The sequence below is a fragment of the Psammomys obesus genome, unplaced genomic scaffold (assembly GCF_907164565.1).
Source record: "Psammomys obesus unplaced genomic scaffold, mPsaObe1.curated_primary_1811, whole genome shotgun sequence".
In the NCBI taxonomy this organism is placed as follows: Eukaryota; Metazoa; Chordata; class Mammalia; order Rodentia; family Muridae; genus Psammomys; species Psammomys obesus.
The window spans coordinates 13,426,457-13,452,706 of NW_026596234.1; the positions used below are offsets into that span (position 1 = coordinate 13,426,457).

A 26,250-nucleotide genomic window follows, 5' to 3' on the forward strand; every position below is an offset into this window, starting at 1 on the left:
CACACACACACACACACACACACACACACACACACACACACACACACCATTCAGGATGCTCTCCATCACCTCTAAACCCTTTCTCTGAAGGCAGAGACCTACCTTCCTAATTTGCCTCTGCCTCTAAGAAAATCATCTTTCTGGCCCCAGGGTTCCCACCCGAAGGTATTATCCGACCTAGTTGAAACACTCCGTGATAATACTCTGTAAAGGAGAGCTGTTTAGGAAATTGACCACCTTTCCTCCAAACTGTAAGAGTTGTCCCCTTCCTCTCACACATCTCTCTGGCTCATCTCTCCTGCTGGTAAGTACCAACTAGAAGGGTGGGGTCTGGCTACAGTTCAGTCCAGGCCTCTGGATGCCCAACGCTGAGTTTTGCTGATCACAGCTCTGCTGCCAGCCCTGTGCATTAATTCCCATTCCTGGTATACTACTTTGAACCCATCACAAGGAGCAGAGATTATCTAGGGTGAGGACCAGACTGTCACCCTCCATAAACCTCATTCTGGACACGATGTAGCCCAGCTCTTGCCCAGGTCCTTAGGCACTGGGGTAGATCAAGAGGGACCTGAAACTAATGAGCTAGGAATGGCCAAGGAAGTGCTGGGAGCTGATGTGGCTGCCGGCCTGGGGCTGGCCTGGAGACAGGAGACGCTGACACTGACTCCAGAGAAAGACTCTTAGAGCTGCCGCCCAGGTCACAACGCTAAAAATACCCAGAGCCCCAGGGGCAGTCTGCAGATCTGCGGGGAGGGGAGGCGAGCTCACGAGGAAGCTGCCGCTGACCCCTGGCCACCCGGTTGCCTCTCTCCTCTCCCCTCCCCTCCCACTGACGCTGCAGTCTTACCAGGCTGAAGGGTTTGCCCACCAGGGGCCGTGGAGCCCAGACCTGGACCTAGGTAGTTGTTTACCCGACCATAGGTGCTGGGAAGAGTGGAGATTTGGAGACAGGAGGCTGACACCCAGGCAGGAGGCAGGGAAATGGAGAACGCCCTCTGCCCCGGCCCCACCCGCGCCCGAGGAGGCAAGAGGCAAAGAATTCCCTAAAAGGGGACCAGCGCGTGGGCGAAGCCGGAGCGGGCGAACCGGAGCGCTCCACGTTTTCGTGCTGCCGGGCCCCAGTCCGCCGCACCTGAGCCCAACCCGCGTCCCCCCCTACCTGCGGCGCCCGCACCCCGCTGGCTCTCTGGGTGCACTCCCTACAGGCGGCGGCGGGGGCGTGGGAGCGAGCAGCGCCAGGCGGGTGGGGCTGTGCCTGCGGGGCTCCCTGGGGACCAGCGGCCCTGGGAGCCGGGAACGAGGAAGAGGCGGGAGGCGGAAGTGGGGGCGGGGCGGGCACTCGGAGCCGGCGGCGGGGCCAGCCCCTCGGAACGCCGGGACCCGGACTTGCGGGGCGGGCGAAAAGTTCCCGCACGCATCCCTCCTCGCTCCGGAGCCCGCGGGAACCCGCGCGGGGCTGCGCGCGCCCCGAAGCACTTGCGGCACCCCCGCCCGGCGCACAGCGGCTGCGGGCACACGCTCCGGCTCCGGCCCACGCACACTTGATGCGCTCCGACTCAAGAGCAGCGCCCACGCGCACGCGCCCGCTGGCCGCCTCTCCACACCTCGAACACCCCGGCCACGCTTACGCGCGCTCCTCTCCCGAAGGTGCGGGAAGGGGAAGCGAGGGGCGGCTGCCGCCCAGCGAGACAGGTGCATTGCGGCTGATGACCCCCAGACCTTGGGCCCTCAGTTGGGCCCAGGACCACACCGGGCCTCCGCCCTGTGGATCAGCACACTGGGCGAGTCAGGAGGGGATGAGCCGGCGCCGCACCCTACACGCCGGCAGGGAGCCAACACCTCGAGGTGTTAGCAGAGATGCCAGACGTCCAGCCATGCGTGGGTGGGCGGTCCAGACGGAAACTGCCCCTTTTTCAGCACCTCCTGGCTCAAGCCAGTACTAGCAGTGTCCAGGATAGCAGCCCCTGGATAAAAATTCTGTCTCCCTCCGCCCCCCCCCCCCTTTTCCCATCCATCCTCTGGGCTCTGAAAGCAATGAGGATGGACCACAGGCTCTGTATGTGGGTGTGTTTTCCATTAAAAATCTCTGTTGGGGTAAAGCTACCAGGAAACTATCCTTGAATCCTTGGCATCTCCCTTTCCTTTGAGGTCCCCATTAAGATACACCTCCATTTCATGTCATTTCTGGTTTCTAAGTATGTTTCTAATCCACTCCTAGGTTTCCACCACTCTGGTTTAGCTGCCACCGTAGTAGCCTTCATCAGGTTTTCCTGTGCCATCTCTTGCCTAGCCACATTGTCCACACAGCAGTTAGCTTGCACAGTTCAGAGCAAAGTCTCACATTTTAATCTTCCTCCTCCTTTGTTAGAATAAAATCTAGGCGCTGGAATCATAATTCAGTCTGTCTGTCCGTCTGTCTTTCTGACAAGGTTTCTCTGTGTAGCCTTGACTGTCCTGGAACTTGCTCTGTAGACCAGGCTAGCCTCAAATTCAGAGAGGACTCAGATATCCTCCTGCCTTTGCCTCCTGAGCCTGCCACCATGCGCAGCTTCTAAATTCTCTTTAAAAAGCAGGGAAGGGGGGCCTGGGCAAAGGGATGGATGGAGACGCATGCCACGTCTGGGATTCCCTACAGAGGGAGAGTGCTCCAGCAATAGCTAAGGTACTGGCTCTTCTGTGTGACTAGATTTGTGGACAGCCCTGTGAGGTAAGTACAGCAGGCGGCCTCTGTCACTCAGAAGGGCGGAGAGGCAGCGAGTGAAGTGGTTAAGATTACACACATTGTAGTCAGGCCTCCTTCATCAACAGTGAGCCTATGGCAGCTAAGCACACACTTCTCTGATCTCTTAGCCTCACTATTAACTAGGAATAATTAAACCCTCCCTCTTACAGTTTATATACAAAATGCTTAGTGTAGGACTTTGGACACGCTGGAAATACTCCATAAACCATAGCTCTCTTGGTTGGGATGGGTTCTGAGAAATAGAATGAACTCTGCCCTGAACTTGAGACATTATAGAAAGGAGCCCTAATTATTAGCACTTATATGGGAGTTGCAGGCACTTCTGAGGTAAATGCCTTCATGCCCACTTAACAGAAACAAAAACAGGTAGAGGAACTGCTGAGGTCATAGAGCTAATCACTGACAGGCCTGGAACTGGAACCTGGGCTGGCCGCCTCCTGAGACAGCTGTCACCACAGCTCCTACCACACTGTTTTATCCTGTTGTAATTTTCATTTTTCAAGAGATATTTTAGTAAATTTGAGTCTTATTTCTCATTAATGGATGGAGTAGATACTTGGTCTCATTTTCTACCACAGAGCTGAAGCTCAGTTCCCAAGGTCACATCTCACTGTTATCTCCCACCCCTACCCCATTTCAGACTCATCACTGGAAAAAAGACTTTTTTTTTTTTTTTTAACCCAGTCAAGTGGCTGAGCGAGATGGTGAATACCTGTAGTCCCAGCACTCCAGGAGGCAGAGGCAGGTGGGTCTCTGTGAGTTGGAAGTCAACCTGGTCTACGAAGTGAACCCAGGACAGCCAAGGCTACAGAGAGAAACCCTTTCTCTGGGGAAAAAAAAACAAACAAAAAAACCTAGTCAAATTCAGTAGTGAAAATGGGGGAAAGTGTAGAACAGGAGTTCTACACTTTCTACACAATCTAACTGATTGTGAATGATCAACTGAACCATTGATTATTTTCAATGAAATATCAGCAATATCTGTCCCTTCTTATTGCCAGATACTTGCCAACAACTAGTTAAGAGAGGGGGACATTGAGACTGAAGTTAACTTAGTGAGTTATACTGGAAATGTGTTGTCGGAAAGAATGACCCAGGATGACAAGGAATGGACTGGCCAAGAGAGTTGAAAAGAACGGTAAAAAGGAGAGTCTTGATACTTCTTGCTTCCAGCTGGGATGTGGACAGCTGGGAGGAGCAGTATTACAGTGACAGCAGTTTCTAAAACTTGCTGGACAGTTTTCATAGCTTTTGTCAACCTTCAGAATCGAGGTTGCAAAGCAACTTATTCCTGAGGACAGGAGCCTCCAAGAAGACACAGAATATAAATGCTGGTTTACTTCTGAGGGGGAATATGAAATATCCATGCATGAAGATAAGAAAAATTAGAAGCCTAGCTAAAATATTTACTGAACTGTTAAAGGCCCACTGTGGCTTAAACGGGGCCGAATCTGTGTGTGGGAATCAGGATGATAGAACAATGATAGAGACAACTCGGTCCCTCACACTAATGGCTTCTTACAAGACAGCAATTTCTAGGCACAAATAACACTGTAGTTAGTGCCAGCCATTCTATGTACTATGTCCATAGATTGAATAAAAACAATAAACATACAGAAACACAAAAACTCTTTGTCAAGAGTCGAAGTCAGAGACTGGGTGGTGATGGTGCACAGCTTTGATCCCAACACTAAGGAGGAAGAGACAGGCAGCTCTCTGAGTTCAAGGCTAGTCTGATCTACAGAGTGAGTTCCAGGATAGCCAGAGCGACACAGAGAAACCCTGTCTTGAAAAAAAAAAAAAAAATCCACACAAACAAAAAATGACCAACCAAAAGTCAGGACCCTTTGTCAAGAGTCAAAGTAATCAGGAGGACCAGATCTAAAACTGTCTGACAGAATTTAAGAGAATGATGATACGTGAATTGCTCTCATGGAAAACTGAGACAACGTAAATGAGCAAAATTTTGGCAGAGAGCAAGAGACTCATCATATGCAACATTAGAAACAGACACACTCAAGATTTGAAGAACACCTTTGAAAGCCTCATCTATAAGTTCAGCAGAGCTACGGAAGAAACTGGTGAACTTGACAGTTGAGTCAGTAGGAGGAGCCCCTGCCCAGTAGGCACAAGGCTCTGCATGAAAGCTGGGCCTCCTAGCTATAACATAATCTCAACACTTGGAGGTGGAGGCAGGAGGACAGAAAGGTCACCTTTCATTTGCATAGAGAGTTTGAGGACAGCTTGGGCTATATGAAACCCTGGTGAGAGAGAGAGAAAGAAAATTGTATGTCAAGTGAAAAATGTAGGCTGGATGTGTTGAGGGCTACACAGAGAAACCTTGTCTTGAAAAACTAAAAATAAAACCAACTTGTAGCAATCCTCCTGCCCCTTCTCCCCAAACTCCTCACACTCCCCCTTAGTTCTTTGTAATTCTAGGTGTCTGCCATCATACCCTGATGTGGACTCTGCTCTTGATCTCTGTTCTGAATCAACCCACCTTTGTGTATTAATTTGCAGTTGAAGGTTTTCAACTTGTACCTGCCAATAGAGTTTTGGAGTCCAGGGGCCTTTTCTCACTGTTTAAAAATATCTTTAAATTTACATTTATTTATTTACTTATTTACTTACTTAGATCTTGCCACAGTATGTGTGTGGGGATCAGAGAACAAATTGCAAGAGTTGATTTTCTCTTTCTACCATGTGGGTTCCAGGAATCAAGCTTTGTAGCAAGCATCTCGTTCCAGAAGCCATCTTACCAGTCCTAAAATTATTTTTAAAAACTTGAAACGATTATAGATTCAAAAAAGTTGAAAAGTCTTATAATTCCTTGGTCTACAAAAGCATTATCTCATCTTCCAGCGTTGTCAGCTGTATTAGACTGTTCAGAGCAATGGTCCTGACTGCAGTTAGGAATTATGCAGGTTTAGTAAGATGGGGAGAAATAGCTCTCTAAGATCCACAGCAACATCATTACAACACAACTCCTGCACACAGGGCTCAAAGAGCATCAAAGAAGAAGAGGTGGGGAGATTTAAGAGCCAAAGGTCCAGGAAATCTGCTGTGGGGTTGTGTTTCCTAGAGACGACAGCGAGCTTTACCCATGACACTGCAACAGCACGGCTGCCTAAGCAAGAGCTGAAGAATCACAACATCAAACGGCATCCTAACACGGAAAGGGCAAATCTCATGAGGCCCTCCTCATGTTCAACGAACGAAGCAATGCTGACAGTGGAAGAAATAGCCTTCCCTAGGAACGAGCCTCCTAAGTTGTTTATCCAGTACCAACTGGTCAGCTCTGAAATCATATGCTGGCAAGTGGCGTATTCTTATATATATTGTATGTAACGATAACAGTTTTAAAAGAGGCCATGAGTTTGAGAGGGAGCAAAGTAGGGGGCAAAAAAGATGTAATTATATTTTAATTGCAAAAAACCCCCAAAACATTGGAAAGACAAACCACACAACTACTGTAGGGCATAAACACAGGAGGAAGAGTTTCTTTTCTTTGGGGGTGGTCTCAGATACCATGACCAGCACAACTCTCATAAAAGAAAACAGTTAACTGGAGTTGCAATTACAGTTACTTGCTTACAGTTTCAGCGAGGCGGCATGGTGGGAAGCAGTCAGGCACGGCACTAGAGCAGTAGCTGAGGGCTTTACATCCTCATCCACAGGCAGCAGCAGAGACACACCAAGCCTGGTGTGGGCTTTTGAGACCTCAGATCCCACTCTCAGTGACACAAGGCCTCCAAAAAGGCTACACCTCCTAATCTTTGCCAAACAGCTCATTCACTGGAGACTAAACAAGGAAAAATACAAGCCTAGGGGCCTGTTTTCAGTCAACCCAGAGGCAGCTGCCAGTCCAGGCTTTAGATGACTCTGTACCCACGAGCACAGAGGCAGAACTAACTGGACTCAGTGTTACAATAACAGAGGGTGTTTCAATTGGAAGATGTGTTTGGGACAGGATCCAGGGGGAACTGAGAGGGAGGAAATGGGAGTAGATATTTCTAAGACACACAGTGTGTGTGTATGAAACCTTCAAAGAATAATAAAAATTAAAAAAAAAAAAAAAAAAAAAGCCCGGTGGTGGTGGTGCACACTTTTGATCCCAGCACTTGGGAGGCAGAGCCAGGTGGATCTCTATGAGTTGGGGAGGGCAGCCTGGTCTACAGAGTGAGTTCCAGGACAGCCAGGGCTACACAGAGAAACTCTGTCTTGGAAACAAACAAAACAAAATGAAAAACAGAAAAAGAAAGAAAAGAATTAAGATGGTAAATTGAGAATAAATTGTGAAGAAAAAAATAAAAATTAAAGATGGTAAACTGTACCTACTTTTAAAAGTTTTCTTGTATTTATTATTCAAGGCTTACCACCTGTGTTATTGGGTAAGTCTCTCTCCCCCATGAAAGCATTTTCCCTTGGAAAGAGAAATGGAAAGAGCAATCAAGATAAAATATGGAAAACTGCTCATGGACCACTGTTATGAAACAATCTGGTCTCTTGAGTATGAGCTGTTCAGGAGACTCTTAACTTCAGAAGGTGGGGAAGTAGATAAGGAGTGACAGCAGGGGATTGCAAGTTTGAGACCAGTCTGCACTATATAGTGAGTTCTAGGCCAGGCTGGGCTATGTAGCAAGACCCTGTGTTAAAAAAACAAAACACAAACACTGGGAAAGGGTGTCCTAGGTACAAGCAGATGATCAGCAGCTGCAGCCTCTGGTATTTACCCAAAGAAGCAGAAAGCATATGTCTGCATAAACGCCCGAGCACAGGTGTTCACAGCAGCTTTATTCACAATTGCCCAAACCGGAAGTCACCAAAGATGTTCTTTAGTAGGTGAAGGATAAATAAACTGTGATGCTTACAGAAAACAGTATTATTTAGCGCTAAAAGGAGGTGATCAGGCCGGGTGTGGTGGTATTGTGTCCCTTTAATCCCAGCACTCTCTGTGAGTTCAAGGCCAGCCTGGTCTACAAGTGAGTCCAGGACAGCCAAGGCTGTCACACAGGGAAACCCTACCTCAACAAAACAAAACAAAACAAAACAAAACAAAACAAAACAAAACAAAACAAAACAGGTGATCGGTCAAGACATGGAAAGACAGGGAATATGTATAAATGTTACTACTAAAGAGCAAAGCCAATCCAAAACAGCTAGATACTTAATTTTTAAAATCTGATCACAGGACATACTGGAAGGCGAAGCTACAGAGACAACAGAGAGGTCAGTGTTTGCCAGGGCGTGGTGGAGGAGGAGGCATGAATAAAGTATAGCACAGGGATTCTTAGGGCAATGACACAGTTCTGTGTAATGCACTATCAAAGACACGCCATCAGACATTTATCCAAACCCATACAGTGGACAATGGCAACGGGAACCCTGACATAAAGGATGGCCTCTGGCTGATAATGTGTCACCGTATGTCTGTCAGAAACTAACTGGTAATATCGGTGGAGTGGGGAGGGGACTACTCCCCAAGGTAGAAGCGTTATGGAAAATTTCTGTACATACTTTTTTTCTTTTTGAGACAGGGTCTGGGTAGGTAGCACTAGCTGGCCTGTAACTCACTATGTAGACCAGGATGTCCTTGAACTTACAGACATCTGGCTCTCTGTCTCCCAAGTGCTGGGATTAAAGGTATGCACCACCACCACCATGTCCAGCTACTTCGTTTTGATATAAACCTGAGACTCCTTTGAAGGCTAAAAATCTCACAAGCATATTGAAAGATGCACGAACTAGACCAGAATGACAAAGGCAGTCAGCCTGGGCTCAGTACAGGATCTAGCCACCATGTCTCCACAGCTGAGCCTTCCTGGTCCTCTCAGAACTGACTCCAAGGCTCTCAGCCTGGACCCTAAGCACACAGCCTTAAGTCGTGCTCACTTTCCCAGGTCCACCCTGCTCTGCTTGGCCTAGCACTCGACTGCATTCCTACACGCTGTAAATCCCCTCTTGTGAGAAGGCCATGCCACCTCATATCCTTTGCCTCGCCAATCCCTAGTCCCCTCAGATTGGGCTGCGGTCCTCTTTTACCCTTGTCACAGATAATGCTATATATTTTGATTTTTTTTTTTTTTTTTTTTTTTTTTTTTACTGTTCTTAATCTGATTATGACCTATGATCTTACCAGACACAGCTCTAGGTCCTGGGGGATTTATCAATGATTGAAACAGACAAAAATCCCTGCCCTTTGGGAGCCCACATTCTAGAGGTATCTTTCCCCTTGGCCTATGGGCTTGAAAGGAGGCAGAAAGGGGACAGGCTATTCCTTTGGTGTTGCTGTCCTTGGTGCCCAGCCCATAGCCCAACCTAGACCCTGGAGCTAAGAATTTTAAGAGGTTCTGATGGAACTCGCGAGCACCAAGACCTCAAACATCTGCAGCCCAGCACAACCACTTGGTAAGCACTGCAGTGGCACTAGCTGGAGCAGGGTACCTGGGCAGGCAGAGGCCAAGGCCCACAGAAGAGGGATTGTCCTTGCTATCTTCCTTCCCAATTACCCCGTTATCTTCCCTGAGGCAGCTTAATGCCCCCACATATCTTCATATTATGGATACAGGACAGTTAAGAAATCTAGTATGGAGTGACTCTGAACTTGATCAGGTATCAGACGGGCCAGGGAGTGGAACAGTACCTGAGGAGCTATTTCTTACAAGCTCTTTGGATTATTCTGATGTAGCCAACTACACACCAGGACTTTAGACAGACCATCTCCTTCAGGTTCCTCCATCTGTCCGTAGCTCACTAAAACTCCTCAATCTCATGTTCTGATACTACAGCTTCCATTTCCTTCAGGGCTCTGCTCAAATCTTATCTCTGATAACTATTTCCCAAACCAGATTTCTGCCTTCGAGGAAAAGTTGTTTGTGTGTGTGCACACCTGAGTGTAGGTACCTCTGGAATCAGAGGTTGCTGGAAGCCCGTGGAACTGAAGCTACAGGTGGCTGTGAGCTGCTTGACATAGGTGCTGGGAACTGTCATGTGCTTTCAACCAATGAGCCATCTCTCTAGCCTGGTTCTTGTTTTATCTTAGAGATAAGGTCCCTCTTTGGAGTTAGGCCAGTCTTGATCCTCCTACCCCAGGCTCCCAAGTGCTGGGTTCCAGGCTGGCACAGCCACACTTTTTAATATAGCAGACCCCTTCCTTTACCCTTCTTACCCCTCCCCCCTGTTGATCTTAACTCTGTCTGTTGTAAGTGACACCATGCTAAGTCTGACTCAGAGGTCCAGGATGGTCTACTCTACCATTTTAAGAAGCTCTGCAGGCTGGTTCTAATGTTCAGCCACCATCAAAGGCTAAAAGACTAAACTTATAATTACACGAATGATACTGAGCACCCACAAGGTAAAGATGTATCTCTTTCTCACCTTGAAAGCCATCATTTGTATGTCTTCCTGGCAGTCTTTACCCTATAGAGCTGCAGAGCAGTAGATAGGATGCAGAAAGACATCAGAGATTCAAAGGCATCAAAGGCTCCTGAGTATTTTTTTCTCTACTCTGGGTCCAGTGACACCAACTGGTGAGCCGAAATTAACTGCAGTAGGAGTATTTCACAGAAGAGGTAAGCATGACAAACTAGGTTAAGATGTATTGTTTTATTGATTTGTCCCCAGTTGGCATGGGCAAAATTCAGCTCATCAGCTGTATTTATAGTCTTCTTGCAATAAAACCATGTCCACTCACTTACATACTATCTGTGGCTGCTTTATATAGAACCAAGGCAGGCAGTTACAACTATAACTGAAAAGTCCCATTGTAGAGGCCCTTTGCAAAAGAAAATGACTGGCCTTAAGAAAGTAATGGAAGCCGGGCTTGCTGGTGGGCTTCAATCCCATTACTTGGAGGCAGAGGGAGGCATATCTCTGTGAGGGGTCCATCTTCTTACCTCATAGGGAGGTTGTGATCATGTACCCTGCTGCCTGTCTCCTACTGTGTGTTTTTACACAAATGGGAGTAGCCTTTTGACCCTCCACCTTTCAACCCCGGAGACAAAGCCCTGATGCTATCACATACTTCAGTGATGTCACAGCTCCCCTACCTGGCAGCTCCAGCATCATCATATGTTGCTCAGCCCAAGTGCTGGCTGAAGGAGAGGGGCAGGGTGCAGGCAGCTTTGGGTTCCTCCTTGCTCCTATAGCCCCAGCATGTGTCCATCTACAAAGAAGAGGCCCAAGAATAGAGTGGCTTATAAGGTCAGACTCTGTCCTGGAGGCCAGGCAAGCCCCATAGAAGGGATCTCACCAGAGAATCCAGCCACATCAAAGACAGGGTTCCAGCCTTGCGGAAACGGGAAAGGTGAAGGGTAAAAGGAGGCTAGCAGAGTTAAAATGGTCTCAGTTCTGTTTCAAAACCAAACTGACAAGACTCCCAGTCGAGAACGGGTCAAACCATACTCGGCCAAATGGGAGAGGCACAACACAGGAGTGCAAGGAGAATCCTCCTACTCTAGCGCTCAATCTCTCCCTCTCCCTCTCTCTCCTCAGATGCAAGATGAGAAACTGCAGGACAAGAAGCATCAGCCTGTCAGCAAACTAATTGAGTGGAGCCGACTTAGAATGGTGAGATGTTCCATTTTAGCCGCGGCTTAGGGGAGCCTAACTCCCCCCTGAAAGGCTGTCCCCAGGGACTGGAGCCAGTGACCACAGGAGCCAGCAGACTCAGTTCTGAGCTGAGCCAAGCCACAGGCAGGGCATGAAGGGCTGTCCTGGGAGGGCTGGAGCCTCTAACTTTCTGGTTTCTTGACCCTGGCAGGTATTAAAAAACTTGTCCCTCTTGAAGCTACTCAAGAGCTCAAACAGTCGGATCCAAGAACTGCATAGCCTGGCCAGAAGGTGCTGGAATTCAATTATCAGAATTCCAAAGAGCCCTCAAATCTCTTCTGGGTGAGCCCTGCCGACACCCCCTCCTCATACACGCACTAAACGAACCCAGCAGTTGTCTTTCCTAGGAATAGGCACTGTGGAGAGGGACTGGATACAGCGGCCTACCTTACATAAGGGTTCTGTGCAGCGGGTGCTTATGCAAGCTCTCTCACTGATAGGGACTGAAAAGCAAGAGATGAAGTGATTTGGCTAGGCCATCTGAACAGATAATTGGCAGAGTGCCTGTTTGAAGTCGTTCCCTCCTGAGATCAAAGCCGTGGTTTTACCTGTGACCATGATCATCCAGTTAAGGGCCCTCCTATCAACTGTGGTGCTGAGAATGTATGTGGGGAGGCTCTCTCTTCCTCTTGGGCCTGGCAGCCTAACCAGAGACTCAGAGGCTGCCCTCTGAACCTGATGATACATGTATCTTGCTTGGTATCTGATTACTTGTGGGTCACCCTAGAATTTGGGAAGCATTTTTCTAAGTACCTGCTAAGTGCCAGTACTCTGCTTGACATGTTCCATATGTACCCCCACTTCCTTCTTTCTCCACAACAATCCTAAGCACATGACGGTGCCCCAGTTTTACGATGGAGACCCCAGGCTCTAGGAGGTTAAATGGCTTATCTCACCCAAATGATCTGAGTCTAGCAAGTCTATCTCCAAAGACTGCCCTACAAACTATTGCTGCTTCATTACCTCCTACTTAGCAGATCTCAACAACAGGCGCCTAGTGGCCATCACTGTCATCAGCCAGGATGAGCTAGCATAGGGCTCTGCTGGGCTCAATCTGGTACATATACAAACACCTGAGGAAAATCTCTTTTCTGGTATGAAAGCTGTTAATTCCTTCCTAAAGTTCTTTCTCTCATGTGGTCTCCCAGATACAGGCAACTAGAAAGCCCAGAACCAGAAGAATCAGGGTCACAGACCACCATAGGGTTTTGTTTTGTTTTTTAAGCACACCCCAACCCTCAATGTGAGAGGCGTCTTGCCCTCATCCTGCCTTCTACCCAGGACAGGTGAGGGTACTGGAGAGCCTCCTCAGAACCCCATGATTTCTCAGACTGTAATTTAAAAGGAACATGGGACAGTCTTTCCTCTTGGCTGAGACAGAAGCCTAGAGTAATGGCAGGTGCCAACAACATCTATACCCTTAGGCTCCTCAAATACTGGCCATGCCTCCTGACTTCCCAAGGTCTCACACTAATTCTACCAAAACTAATCTTACATCTACCCCTGTCCCAGGTGTTAGAAACAGTTCTTTTCAGTCTAGCTCTAGCTCTAATAGGCTCCAAAAACCAGCTACATAGCAACTGCCTCAGGCCTAGGTTAAAAGAACCCCCTTAGTGTCACTCTGCTGACAGCTGTTCCTCTCCCTGTCAGGGGCAACAGTGTCTGCAAAAAAGTGAAACAAAATAATGAAGAGCTCCAAGAGGTTAGAGCCCTTGGGAAGAAACCAGAACCTAAGAAAGCAGAGTCCCTACAGGAACCTAAGGGGAAAACGTCCAAGGAGTGGAAGCCCAAGAAAAAGCCTAAAGGAGCTTCTACTGCAGTGCCACAGAGAAAAAAGCAGATAAAGCCTAAAGCCCTCAAGATGGCAAAGAGTCATGGCTTGCACACCAGAGCCCAAAAGAGAAAACACCATGTTAAGAAGCCCAGAGTTGTCTTCCTGAAGGCCTACCACCACAGAACATCCCCGGGGGACATGAAGCCACTGGATACAACTGACCAGTTGGTGTGGTTTGAGGGGCTTCCCACTCGCGTCCACCTCCCGGGGCCCCGGATCATGTGCAGATTGTCTACCCTGCGCTATATCAAGCGCGCCTGCACCCGCTTCTGCTGTGCGTCGCTTTGAGCTGCCTGTACACCGTCCACAAGGTGGGTGAGACAGTGCTGCCGTTCTGCAGGGGTGAGATGCAGCTGCTCAGCCAGGCCTGCGGCTGAGCCCTAGACTCGGGACTGTGGGTCTTGATGGCTGTGGCCGCCCATACTGGGAGGCTCCATACTGAGAGAGGGGGAGCTATTGACCAGGCCACACAACAGGCTACTAGCTGGGCTGAGGGTGCATCTAGGTTGGGATTCTAAACTGCAGGGCAGGTGCAATGGGAGTGTCAGAGCAAATATGTGTTAGCTCGTTGTCTGGAGGCCTCAAGAGAGTGGGACCCACTGTGTCTCTGGATCTCAGTTGATGTTTAAGGGAGAAGAGAAATTGCCACTCTGGGCTTTGCTGCATCTCCTCCCGTTAAACCAAATCAACTCTATTTGATTTGTTCACATTTTAAACAAGACTTCTGCTAAAAAGAAAGTTCTTAAAGCAAAGATAACAAGAAACTCTCCCCTTCATGGGTGGCGGTCCCCATGAAAGGAAGAGGGTGACTGAATTCTGAAGTCCATGTTAAACGATTTCCCTTTGGGAAAACCAGATAGCTCCAACTTGCCACGAAAAATCCGAAGCTCCCCGCCTTTTGCCCACTCACTGAACAGCAGTGCCCTCTAGGGGCGATTTTCATGACTCACCTAACTCTGCTCGCAGGTGGTGGAACCGTGGATGGGAAGGAACCTCAAGTATAAGAAGAGTAGTAGAGAGCCTGCAATCTGCTTAATGGGAGGGATAGGCGGGAAATTCGCGAGTCTACAAATAAAAGCTCCCATAAGGTACCACTGGCTCTGCCTGTCTTGAGGCTGGCAACCACATAAATAAGGAGAAAAGGGGTCTTGGGCTGGGCGGGTGTGTGGGGGGGGAGGGAGTATGGAGGGAGTTTATGTAAGGAGTTTCTGCTGCCCTGGTCCCCCTAGGCTAAGGTCATATCCTAAAACCAGAAGAGAAAATCTACCAAGTTGTACCCTTCAGTTTCCCCTAACTCCCCGACAAGATGGTTCCTTTGGGCAGCACACACTTCCTCTATGAAGTCAGAGACCACTGGGAGCAGATGCCTCACAATGGCCCTGCCATCCAAGGAGAGGCAGACTTGTATGCCTACACAGCAGGTGACTCATCGGGCTTGTTCAGAGAGGAGCCACCGGAGCAAAACCTACCCTCAGTCTCCTGGCTGCTCTCTATTCCATTCGGCTCACCACTGATTATGTGCATGTGGTGTCAAGAATTGGGCCTCCTGGGTCACACAGGGTGGAAAACCTCAGGACAGGTGGGGCGTTGGTGCCGTGTCCCACAGCTGAGGGCTAACAGCATGTTCACTCTCAAGCCTGAGCCCTGGCAGACTTTCTCTGGATCACCACCTGGATCACCATCTGACAGTAAGAGCCAGAGGGCCTTGCACACACAGTTGGGGAGATGGGTCAAGGGAACCCAGGTTTTCTTAGGACAAAGAGTATAATCTTTCTTAGAGTCCCCTGATGCTAGCTGCAATGGGTGTGCCCTCAAGTGAGGTACCTAGACTCTGAGCCACTGAAGAGCTGGGCCACAGGGCCCTTCTGTAGAGGTGGGTACTACTGAAAAGATCTCATTGTTCTTCCAGAGGTCCTGAGTTCAATTTCCAGCAACCTCATGGTGGCTCACAACCATCTATAACAAGATCTGGTGGCTCCTTTTGGCCTGCAGGTGTATGTGAAGGCAGAACACTGTATACATACTAATTTTTTTTTTTAAGAATACAAAAAAAAAAAAAAAATCTCATTTGGGAGAGGGTGTAATGGAAGGGCAGTTGCACCTTTCCCTCATCCTGCCCCTCCCTACTGTGCCTGGCACTGCCATATCAGAGGGGCAGCCTCAGATCATGGACCAGCCAGAGCCAAACTTGACACCAGGAGTGTCCCACTACACTGCTTCTTCCTGTGGGAGATCCCAGGGGCATCTGAGCACTCTACGTGGCCCTTCTATCACCAGCCCTGCCCTTTCCCAGCAACCTCCTCTTCCAGCTGTTTTCCTGCTCAGTGATCTCCATCTGGGTCCCATCAACCTTGGTAAATAACCTTAATTCAATCTCCCTTTCTTTTCTTTAAGATTTATTTAAATAATTATTTACACAGTATTCTTTCTAACCTCCTGTTTATCAACCTGTGACCTCAGATCGTCATCGTGGCCAGGGCAGCCAGCTTCCTGGCATCCTGTTCAGAGAGGGATTCACATACAGGCACTAATGGAGAAGGCCTGGTCAAGGCTGGCAGCTTGCACTCTGAGCCCAGAGAGAGAAGTTAGGCTGAGGCCTTGTGCAAAGGCTGAGGGAAGGAGAGCACGGGTGAAGGACACGAGTGCCTTGCAACAGAACTTCTCCCAGCCTCATCCTCAAGCTCTTGACATTTAGGAGAGCTTATGTCCCACTGCCTGCTTTCCTGTATTTAACCACTTATTTCTGAGCTCCTTCTGGGTTTGGTAAGATCCATTATTTGAAGGAAGAACATCCCAGAAATGGCTAACAGTGTAGCACATACACACTGGAGGTGTGTCCATTTGATCAAACTGAACTCACATCACTGATGACTGAAGTCACGGGACCTCCTCTTTTTCCCCCTGCCTTTTTTTGCTGGGTGCAGGGGATCAAATCCAGAGCACTGTACATGACAGCCAAACATTCTACCACTCTACTGCCACAATGAGGCAGACCCCAGCTTTTTTTTTTTTTTTTTTTTTTTGAGATAGGGTTTCACTGTAATACTTTGCTAGAGTTGAAATGGCTCTGTACTCCAGGCTGGCCTTGAACTCAGATTTGCCTGCCTCTGCCTCCAAAATGCTGGGGTTGAAGGTGTGTGCCACCACAGCTCACTATTTCAATTGTTTTTGTTAGTCTGTTTTTTAAGGGATGCTAGCTGGGAGTGGTGGGACACCTTTAATCCCAGCATCTGAGAAACAGACAGATATAGCTCCATGAATCCAGGGCCACCCTGATCTATATAGCAATTTTCAAGGCCACACAGTGAGGCTTTGTCTCAAAAAAAGGTGGGGGGGGGGGCGCGAGGGGACCCATTTAGATGGCTTGAAGTGAACAAGGCCTAAGCAGGAAGTCAGTCTGTGGGGTGCTGAAGGATTTTAGCTTTTCCCTAAAATTCCTTCACCATTCTGTGCCGTAACATCTCAGGCTTGGTTCTGCTTGATTTTCTAACTGCCTGCAAACAGGGAACTACCTGTCAGTTTCCTGAGACATCCCAATTATCTGGATCAAGTCCAGGAAGTGAGGTGTGTGGTGTCGAGCCAAACTGTTAACTCCCTACAAACCGAATGGATTAAGTGAGAATATACATTAACCATTTTGCAGGGTGCAGCTGTCGGGAGAAAGCAGTCTCCTCTTCTGTGAAGTGGGAAGTGGGAGAAAGCCTGGTAACATTTAGAATCACGGGTCACTTCCAGCTTTCCAGATACTGTGGTACATGTGATAGCTCAGGAAATTCTCACAATTATCCAAAGGAATGAGTCCAGTGTGCCTCCACAGCCCTGAGTTCTCTACATGCATACATTCTGTGTCCTCAGATTCAAGCACCTGTAAATGGAGAATACTCAATAAAGATGTCCATCCATACTGAATGCACACAGACTTTTCTTGTTCCCTGAGCAATACTATATACCCTCCACTCCACCCTGACACTGTACCATCTGAAGCACGAGAATGCATAGAGTTCTATGGAAACACTACACCTCTATCTTTTTCAGGGGCGAGGGTTGGAGAGTGAAGGAAGTAACTGCACTCCAGCCAGGCAGGCCTCAATCAACCTCAGCAATGCTCCTGTGCGCCACTGCAGCTTTCTAGTCCTGCAGCCTGCCACCATTCCCAGTGAGCAGGGAGTGCCAGGATGACTCAGCTTCCATTACTCTTTCCTGCCCCAATACTGTTCCCATTAGTCTTTGTCACTTTCCTACAAGATGTGACTTCTAATCTGACTGCCCTTTGGTCATAAAAAGTCACCCTGGAGCCACAGAGGAGAATCCCAGAAACTCAGCTTCCAAGATGGCCTTTTGAATTATGAACCCTTCAGGATTTAGGAGGGCCTGTGGCATTCTCTCAAATCCCTTCCCTCCAAGATGTCTGGCTTCCATGTACTTCATCAACATGGGGCTGCCTATAATGAGGAGTTAAGAGGTGTCTCGCTTATCTTTTGGGGTTATAAACTGTTTTAGAGAGGCAATTACGTAAGTCTCTACATTTCAAGTGGCTGGAATTCAGGTGTTAGCTAGAGTGAAGGGAGAGACAGAAGCAAAACTTCAGGTCTCCAGAAAGACATGTGTGTTCACTTCCTCAGAAGCTGGAAGTAGGCTTTTAATGTAGACTGCAGCCTTCATCCTCTGGAGGTAAACACTCAAGCCTTCATTCCCATGTCACGCGTTAACCTGTGGTCCTTGTATTCTGCCCATCCATTTTTCTTGACTAGCTAGTTTGTTTGTAAAGCTCTATTCAACCTAATTTAGAAAAATACAGTGAGATTTGAAGGCATGACTAGAAGGTTATAAATTGATGAACAAATCAGAATTTACACATCCTAATTAATGACCTCTGCTGCATGAGCTCAGTGCTATCTCCAGAGCCCAAACTTTGAGGCTGACAAGTTCCAGTTTTCTCATCTGTAAGAGATGGACGATGGGCCTTCCTAATGAGGTTGTCACATGAGAAGAGACAAGTCCCTGGCCTACTGCTAGACAGACACCTGGTAAGCACTCAATAGATGCGTTTGCTATTGAAATGATAAATTTCACTGCTGCTGAAGACTGTCTCACCTCTACAAACCATTCCCATTGCTGCTTCAGAAACTGTACACACCGGAAAGTCACAAAATGTGATTACACATGTGGGGAGTATGGAGGGTGAACGTGTGGGTGTGCAAACTCGACAGCCTAGAACAGGAGATTCCAGTGCTTTTTCCTATCACTCTCTGCATCACTGCGCTGAGACAGGACATCTCACTGAACTGGAAACTTGTTCTTTCATCGAGGCAGTGTGGCCTGCCAGCTATGGAGATAATACCTGTGTCCATACCCTCTGGGGAAGGTTATATAATTTTTAGTCAACTGTCAATCAGCTCGGTCATTACATTGCTGGGGTAAAAGGAAACACACACACAAAAATCACCAGCCAGGCATAGTGGTACTATAATCCCAAAGTGTACACCCATGGTACTTCCCAAGTGTAATCCCAGCACTTGAGGAGGCAGAGGCAGGCAGATCTCTGTGAGTATGAGGCCAGCCTGGTCTACAAATTGAGTCCAGGACAGCCAAGGCTACACAGAGAAGCTGTCTTGGAAAAAATAAAAATCACCTTGATTCCTTTGATTTTGCAATTTCCAAAAATAAAAACATCAAAGAATGCAGGTTTCTCACCAAAGAAAACTATGCAGGAAAAGCAGGCACAAACAGTAAAAGAAAACACGAAGATATATTCTTGCCTGGAGCAACAGACTGCACGGCTTAAGTGAGACAACAGCCACACTGAATTTCCTAATCCCTCCATTGTAGTCATGACTGAAGCGCTCGAGTCTAGGAGGAAACCCACCAATCCAGCTGGGCCCAGGCTCTGAAGCCAGAACCCTGAGTTACCAAGGGGCCTCACTCTAGCTCATGCCTAGCCTTTGCCCAAACATTTTCATTCTCAGATTTTCATTCTGCCAGCTCAGGACCCCCTATTCTACAAGGCTGAGAGCCAAGAGGCAGGAAGAAAAACATGTCTGTAGCTGTGATACTCAGCCATCTTGGGCAAGCTCCAGAAATCAAAGAAACACTGCCCAATTCACAAGTATATGCCACCGTACATATTCAGGAAATCACAAAGGGGGGAGATGGCAGTTTTCCCCAGGCATTGTGGAGGCAGTTGCAGGTGGAAGGCAGAATGTATTTTGCTCAGTTTTTGAGATGGGTTCACTATATAGCCCCCGAATTTGTCATGTTGCCCAGGTTGGCCTCAAACTTATGATCCTCCCGCCTCAGCCTTCCAAGTGTTAGGGCAAGCAGGTGCTATCACACTTACCCTGGCATTTAGTATTTTACCTGAATGGAGAAATAACTATGAGGACCAGGAAAGGAGGAACACAAATTATTTATAGCTCTTGTCCATAGCTGACCTCTCTTGGTGTCCCAACAACATCAAAAGCAAGCAGAGGCAGAACTGTGGAAAATACTGTATTTGTCTTCCTACGAAGGACAGCCGCCAGCCCCTCACAGAGGAAAGCGCTCTAGAGAAAACTCTAGCCTTAGCAGCAAACTCCTATTTCCCCCAGCGCCATCAGTACGCCCTCCACTACCACAGAATTCAAATGAAACAGGAAACAAAAACTCAGTGCCACAATCCAGTGGGAGCTGGATGCCTGGTCATTCCTAGAGAGCAGACAGTGGCTTTTATTATGAAGCTAAGGCCGGGAGGGATGCTGGGATCTTCTCTGGGTCCTGTGGCCTGCTGTATTGAGAGATGGCAGCAAGATAGGGTCCATACAAGGAACTGGAGGAAGTCAGGCATGGGTTCTTGAATGCACAAAGAACACACGGGTGTGTCTAACGGACACAGGCTATGCATTTTTCTTGTGCTTGATGCTTCCTCCATCTGTTGTCCTCTGTCAGCAGCCTAGTACTTTGTACCTACATCTCTTTCTGTGGCTGTGGACCCAGAAATCAAAATGTTTCTTCACACAGAGTCACTGTGGTTTGGTAACATGGCGAAAGTACCAGCTGTCCCAGGGGGTAGACAGATGAGCAGAAGAGTGGTTTGCTCCAATCAGATATCCTTGATTTTTTTTTTTTAAGTAACAGGCTGGTGACAGAATGATGGCTCAATAGAGACATGGTTCCAAATCTGTTATTTCCAAATCAATGAAGTCCCCACAATGGCCTCCACATATCAAGGCTTGAGCAGGCAGAAGCCATTCTTGCAGCTGTGATCATGACTGCTACCTAACTTTGTGACGGGACCTCACTATCCCTCCACCAACAGACTTCACATTTCCAGGGTTCCTCTCAGACTTGGACTAGACCCCACCTAGAGGTGTGAGCAGCCCAAGGTGACAGGCGGCCCAAGTGCCAGCAGTGTCCAAAGGGCCCAACTTTAGACATTGGATTTAGGGGCTGAGCTGAGGGGGATCTCCTTGAGCTCCGTCCGCATGCACAGGTACTCGCCAATGACGGCCATGAGTGCAATGCACACAGCTTGAACCAGCCACCAGGTCAGCGCCGAGGGGAAACGGGAGCTGTAGAGCCAGCAGCCCAGAAGGTGAAAGAAATGGACAGTGACAGTGAAATCCAGACACTGCTTCCCTCGCCGGATGAAGTACAGCAAGCCCAGGGCACTGTGGGGAGAGGACAGCAGCGGTTGTCACTGGGTTGCCCTGGCCTTACATTAGATTCTTGGGGAAGGAGGGACAAGGCAGGATGACAGCACGGTGGTCAGAGGTGAGCAAGGTAAGTGAGAAGCAAGGGTTATCATGGCAGATGCCTAGAACGGGGAACGTCAAGAGTGGATTTGACACAGCTGGGGAGGGGGGTGCATAAGTTTGATGACAAACAGCCAACCAGGAATGGTACAGACTGGTGAGTATCGGGAAATAGATTCTATAAAAATGCAGACAGAAAGCTACTTGCATCTAGGTGAATCTTATCATAGCATGGAATCAATCCATTTTCCCACTATTCAAGAGAAGCCAGACACCTGTACATTTTCCCATCGTCAGTGTAAAATCATAATACAACATACAAGGCATTGTTTGAAGTACTTCCTATGAATTAACATAACACTTTACAACTATGAAGTAAGTGATTGTATTGGCCCCACTTTACTGATAAGCAAACTAGAAAGAAACTGTCCAAAGTCACCACACTGGTGGTAAGGTCGTGGAAGATTCAAAGCCAGGTGAGTCTGCTTTTAAGCCTCAGACTTTGGTTTCTATGCTAAACTGATCCTCAAAAGATGGGCAATGGTCACGAATGACCTTAGATGGTAACTAGTCCAACCCCTAGTATATACACAAGGAGACTGAAGCCTAGAAAGGAAGAAAATAAGTCAGTCAATGGCACAGAACAAGAATGTAATAAGCCGATTCTCCAGGCTCCTGGTCTAATTCTTCCCCCACCTCATTCCACATTAGAGCATGCCATCAGGCGGCAGCACACACGCACACACACGCATGGTGAGAGATGAGCTTTCATGGGGGTCCATGACAGGGCCAGTCCACCCATTAGGCTCATCCACCCATCTCACCACTCCCAAGGAGCGCCAGCCTGCCTCATGTTTAAATTTGGAAAGTCAGTTCCAATCAGACCCCAAAAGATGAGTAGTAGAGCTGGTGATACTCACCAGGTGAGGGCGTTGAGGACGAAGGACATCATTGAGAGCCGGCCTGGAGGAGTGGAAAAGCCCAGGATCTGAGGGAAAAATTACAAAGGGAAATATGCTGAAGAAGTGACTTCACAGGGCCCCAGGCACCAGGATCCTAGCAAAGAGCCCACGGCACAAGCTTTCTCCCTGGGTACAGGGACAGCATGGTCCCTCCACAAGCATCCTCTCCATAGAGGAACCTCTCCAGTTGAACATCATCTGAGTAGATGGGGAGGTACCACTCTTTTACAAAAGATGAAAGAGTTTAGAGAAGTTGCAATATTTACTCTATAATTGTCGACAGAGTACTAAACATCTGTACCACACTTCAGTTTGCAAAGGCCTTTGACCAACCCATGATCTCACAACACTATAACCATATCTTTCCACATAGTTACCCAAAGGCTAATGCAAAGAATAGTAGCAAAAGCAAGGACTCCATCTCAGGTCAGCTAGACCAAGAACTTTGCTCATTACCTGCCAGCTATCACAGCTGCCTTTCCTCTCTAACAACCACACGCTTCAACCGTATCTTATGACACCTTATTCCTAGGCCCCTCTGGGCCTTTTAACATTTCACTGTGCATGACATGACAGGATTATTCTGCTCACTCTCCACAGAAGGAAAGGCCTTGGAAAGGTTTACTAACTAATGCAAATAGCATGATACTGCAAACAGAAGAGGAAACATTTACTCCAAGTCACACAGCAAACAGTGGAATTTAAAGACAGGCCTGTCTGACCCAGTCTTAACAGTTCCTACTGCATCATACGATGACCCTTTATCTACTCCTCCTCCCACTGCGGCCCCTTGAGAATCTAAGCTGAGAGAAGGTAAGTCACTTTTCTGGAGGGTCTCAGGAAAAAAGACTTAATCTCATTTGCCTGGGACACAAGCCTGTGATTGTAGTATCTGCCATGTGTGTCCAACCTCACATGTCAACCACTCATATGCTGCTGCGAACTAGCTTTGAGTGCAGACAACACAAAACTGTGAAGTTACTTAGCGCCCTATACTCGAATGCGCAGTTCCTGGATGGGAACTTTGTAGATGAATACGTCGTTTCCCATTATCTGAGTACTGGACACGTCTGAGAGTGCACTCATCTGACTCCCGGTCTTCAATCATTCCATTTTGCATTTGGGTGCGGGGGGGGGGGGGGGGGGGGGGAAGGCGGGGCGTGTGTGCTCCTGTGCAATAGAATTCCTTGTTTTTTTTAGGATCACAGAATGAGAACGTGGCCCAGCTGGAGCTAGAGTTCAGCGGTGCCGGGCCACAATACCCTATTCCATCCCGCCCAGCCTACCTCTGCGTCGAACATCTGGTCTAGGGAAGGGCTGCTGCGCACGAGCGCATCCACCAGCGCCAGCCACAGGCCCAGCGATCCATAGTAGACCGTCTGCATGAGCACGATTTGCGACAGGATCAGCAACGGGTCCCACACGTAGCTGCGGAACTGGCCCGCCATGCCGGCCCTCGGGGCTCGGCAGCCGCTCGCGCCTGTCACCGATGCCACGCCATCGGTCCGCGGCCGCCGAACTACCTGCGGGGATACACACGGAGCTTCAGCCGGCTGGCCGTCGCCTTGGCAACGCCGCGGGAGGGAGGAGGGCCTGGGACCCAGGAGCGAGCCCATTCCAGGGGGTAGAGGGAGGCGGGGCGGGCGGACCCACTCACGGCATCAGAGGAAACCCTGCCCGTTCCGGCCGCCGGGCTCCTCCCGGGTTCACTCACCCGCGACCGGCTCGAGGATCGAAGCTCCGCGCGGCGCGGCCGGGCCTCAGCCGTGCACTCCCGAAACTGCGCCGACAGCCAGGACCATGGAGCAGAGGACCAGCCGGCCTAGAGAGGCCGAATAGCTTGCGGCCCGCGGCTGCGTGGGAAGGAAGTGTTTCCGGGGACGGCGGCCGAGAAGGCCTGCCGATATCACGCAGGCGCAGTGCATGCGCCCCGACACACCAAAGGGCCCCCGTGAGCAGCCCGGAAATAAACTGTGCACATGCGCAGGAGAAACGATGAAGGCAAACGGAAGTGAGGCACAAAGCCACGGATCTTGCGCGCCCTCTAGAGGGGGAGTTTTTAAAACCAAAAGGTTCATTTCTAGGAGGGAAGAGAAACGAATAAAATAAAATAAAAAATTCACTATTTGGGGGATTGCAAGATGGTTCATCGGGTTGAAGGGCTTGCGCCAAGCGCCTGACGATCAGCGTTCAATATCTGGAACTCACAAGTTGAAAGAAGAGAACTGTAAGCTGTCATCTGATTATCGCACTTACATAAATACAATAATAAATTTAGCATTTTTGACACAGAGTCTCACTATGTAGCCCTGGCTGGTCTGGAACTTGCTATATGCCAAGACCACATGGAATTCACAGAGACGGGCCTGACTTTCCCTCTGAAGAGGAAAATTAAATGTAAACATTGACCATTTTCATCTTAGATTCTTAAGTGTGTTTTTTTCTTAGTTAACCTAGAACTTTCAGGCTTCTTACACATATTTTCTTTTGTCCACTGCTCCCATTATACAGTGGTTTAAACCCACGCCTGGAAAAGGGAGGCAACATGCTGTCTAAAGACATAAAGTTAGCCTGACAATGGTGGTACCTTTAGTCCCAGCATTCAGGCAGACAGATCAAGGCCAGCCAGGTCTAGAGATGAGTTCCCAGACAGCCAAAGCTACATAGAGAAACAACAGAGTCAAAGAAACTAAAATAAATAAATTAGTTAATTAAATAAAGTTAATAACAAAACAGGCTTTTAAATTTGTTTTTGAGTGCTTTTTTTTTTTGGTTTTGTTTTGTTCTGTTTGAGACAAGGTTTCTTTCTCTGTGTAACTACCCTGGCTGTCCTGGAACTTGCTTTGTAGACCAGAATGGCCTCAAAACTAACAGAGATCCACCTGTCTCTGCCTCCTTAGTGCTGGAATTAAAGGTGTGTGTGATACACTCAGCCAAACAGTCATAATTCAGGCGTTTCCAGAGAGTGCAGTGCTGGGTTTGTATCTATTGGAGGCTGGGAAGGTTCGGACACCTGAGACATTGCCCTACACTCAGACAGGGTTACATTAGCTAGCAGGGAAGTGGGTGTTGAGGTGAGCATCCAATGGAAAGAAAACACAGCCTCTTCGATCACAGCTAGACTCACACCACGACCTTGCCTGCCTCCACATTCATTTTTTATCTCTGCCTTCCCTGAGGCCCAGTAGTGGGCAGTCAGTAAATATTTGTTGAATGAATCAAGAACGGAGAAAGGGCAAAGGCAAACTCATGACTCATCTGATTTCTGTTCCCAAAGACCCAAGTTGCCCAACTCCTCAGAAGAGCACAAGGAAGGGAAGTGAGTGGTTCTAGGAAGAGACTGTGGGCTTCGGGCTGGCTCTGCCGCCTGCTAGCAGTGTGACCACAGAACAACTCCCGTCTTTAAACTTAAGCTTCCCTGTTTATGAAACGGGGCTGGACTAGAAGAACATTTTCCAACATCTAATTTGCACTACACTAATTATTTTCCCAAATAAACAGTTCATGAAAGCCCCATGTATCTGTTAGTCAGACTTTCTGAAGAGCAAGTGGTGGCTAAGTGATCACTTTGAATTGATAGAACTCCAGACAAAAGTAAAGAAACAGGGTATGAGATTTCTCTTATCATCTGGGGACTGTAAATAATTCACTTGGACTCTGGCCCGAGGATTGTTGAGGTACTTCTCAGCTCAACCATCTTTCAGGCACCTCAATTCAGTTCAGCACAAGTGTTCAGACTCCTCTAGTCCACTGACTCACAGGACTCAGTGTCTGTGAGACTGTCAAGTACATACATGAACTATGTAAGTCTCAAAGCCCAAGACTGTTGTAAAGAAACTGAGGCTGGCCAAGTGGTGGGGGTGCACACCTTTAATTTCAGCACCTGGGAGGCAGAGGTAGACAGATCTCTGAGTTCGAGGCCAGCCTGGTTTAAAGAACGAGTTCCAGGACAGCCAGGACTACACAGAGAAAGCCTGTCTTGAAAAACAAAATGAACAAAGAAAATGAGAGAAAGAGAGAGACCAAAGGAGGGAAGGGAGGAAAAGAAGGAGGGGGAAAGGGAGAGGGAACGGGAGGGAGAGACAGGCTGAAATAAAAAAATATCTGACTGCAAGAACAAAACTCCTTTCCAGATGATAGGAGAAAGAAGGGAGGAAAGAGAAGGTGGCCCTGTAGGAAAAGGGAAAAGAGCAGTAAATCCCTTCATTCAGCCTTGGGATGAGGGATCAGGGAAAGGAGAGAGGGAAAGTCTAGAAAAAGCACAGCATGGAGAGGTTTGTCTTAGTTCTCACCAGCACGTCACAGCTGGGTTCAGTTCACCCTATCTCGTCCCCCATGGGAAAAGTGTTGCCTGTCATCCTGAAATAGGAC

The 26,250-nt window shown here is 48.3% G+C and overlaps 3 protein-coding genes across 6 annotated transcripts in view; 1 reads left to right on the forward strand and 2 right to left on the reverse strand.

Moving 5' to 3' along the window:
• The window catches only part of Dbndd2 (dysbindin domain containing 2), a 13,611-nt gene extending 2,730 nt beyond the window's left edge, over positions 1 to 10,881 (reverse strand). Inside the window, exon 1 of the mRNA XM_055595938.1 lies at positions 10,792 to 10,881. Within this exon, the coding sequence (XP_055451913.1) occupies positions 10,792 to 10,813 (22 nt within the window). The 5' untranslated portion in view covers positions 10,814 to 10,881. The remainder of the gene's footprint in view (positions 1 to 10,791) is intronic.
• The window catches only part of Sys1 (SYS1 golgi trafficking protein), a 24,411-nt gene extending 602 nt beyond the window's left edge, over positions 1 to 23,809 (reverse strand). Inside the window, exons 1-4 of one of the 4 annotated variants that reach the window (XM_055595942.1) lie at positions 23,594 to 23,808; positions 23,166 to 23,402; positions 21,838 to 21,905; positions 10,841 to 10,907 (exon numbers count right to left, since the gene is read on the reverse strand). In XM_055595942.1, coding sequence (XP_055451917.1) covers position 10,907; positions 21,838 to 21,905; positions 23,166 to 23,327 — 231 coding nt within the window. In that variant the 5' untranslated portion in view covers positions 23,328 to 23,402; positions 23,594 to 23,808 and the 3' untranslated portion in view covers positions 10,841 to 10,906. Of the gene's footprint in view, positions 1 to 10,840; positions 10,908 to 16,220; positions 17,053 to 19,663; positions 20,834 to 21,837; positions 21,906 to 23,165; positions 23,403 to 23,593 lie in introns of those variants that run through there. The other 3 variants (XM_055595940.1, XM_055595939.1, XM_055595941.1) reach the window with 3 other exon arrangements.
• Tp53tg5 (TP53 target 5) lies at positions 10,898 to 13,594 on the forward strand. The gene is made up of 4 exons (XM_055595937.1): positions 10,898 to 10,945; positions 11,237 to 11,311; positions 11,505 to 11,635; positions 13,004 to 13,594. Exons 1-4 carry the CDS (start codon positions 10,898 to 10,900, stop codon positions 13,473 to 13,475), a joined length of 726 nt encoding a protein of 241 aa, XP_055451912.1. The 3' UTR covers positions 13,476 to 13,594.
• Positions 23,810 to 26,250: the final 2,441 nt, after the last annotated feature.

Excerpts from the sequence above, each read along its gene's own strand:
- Tp53tg5 (XM_055595937.1), top strand. The coding sequence starts at position 10,898 with ATGTGTCCATCTACAAAGAAGAGGCCCAAGAATAGAGTGGCTTATAAG. Across the intron at positions 10,946-11,236 it reads AGAATAGAGTGGCTTATAAG|ATGCAAGATGAGAAACTGCA; the intron begins GTCAGACTCTGT and ends CTCTCTCCTCAG. Across the intron at positions 11,636-13,003 it reads AGCCCTCAAATCTCTTCTGG|GGGCAACAGTGTCTGCAAAA; the intron begins GTGAGCCCTGCC and ends TCTCCCTGTCAG.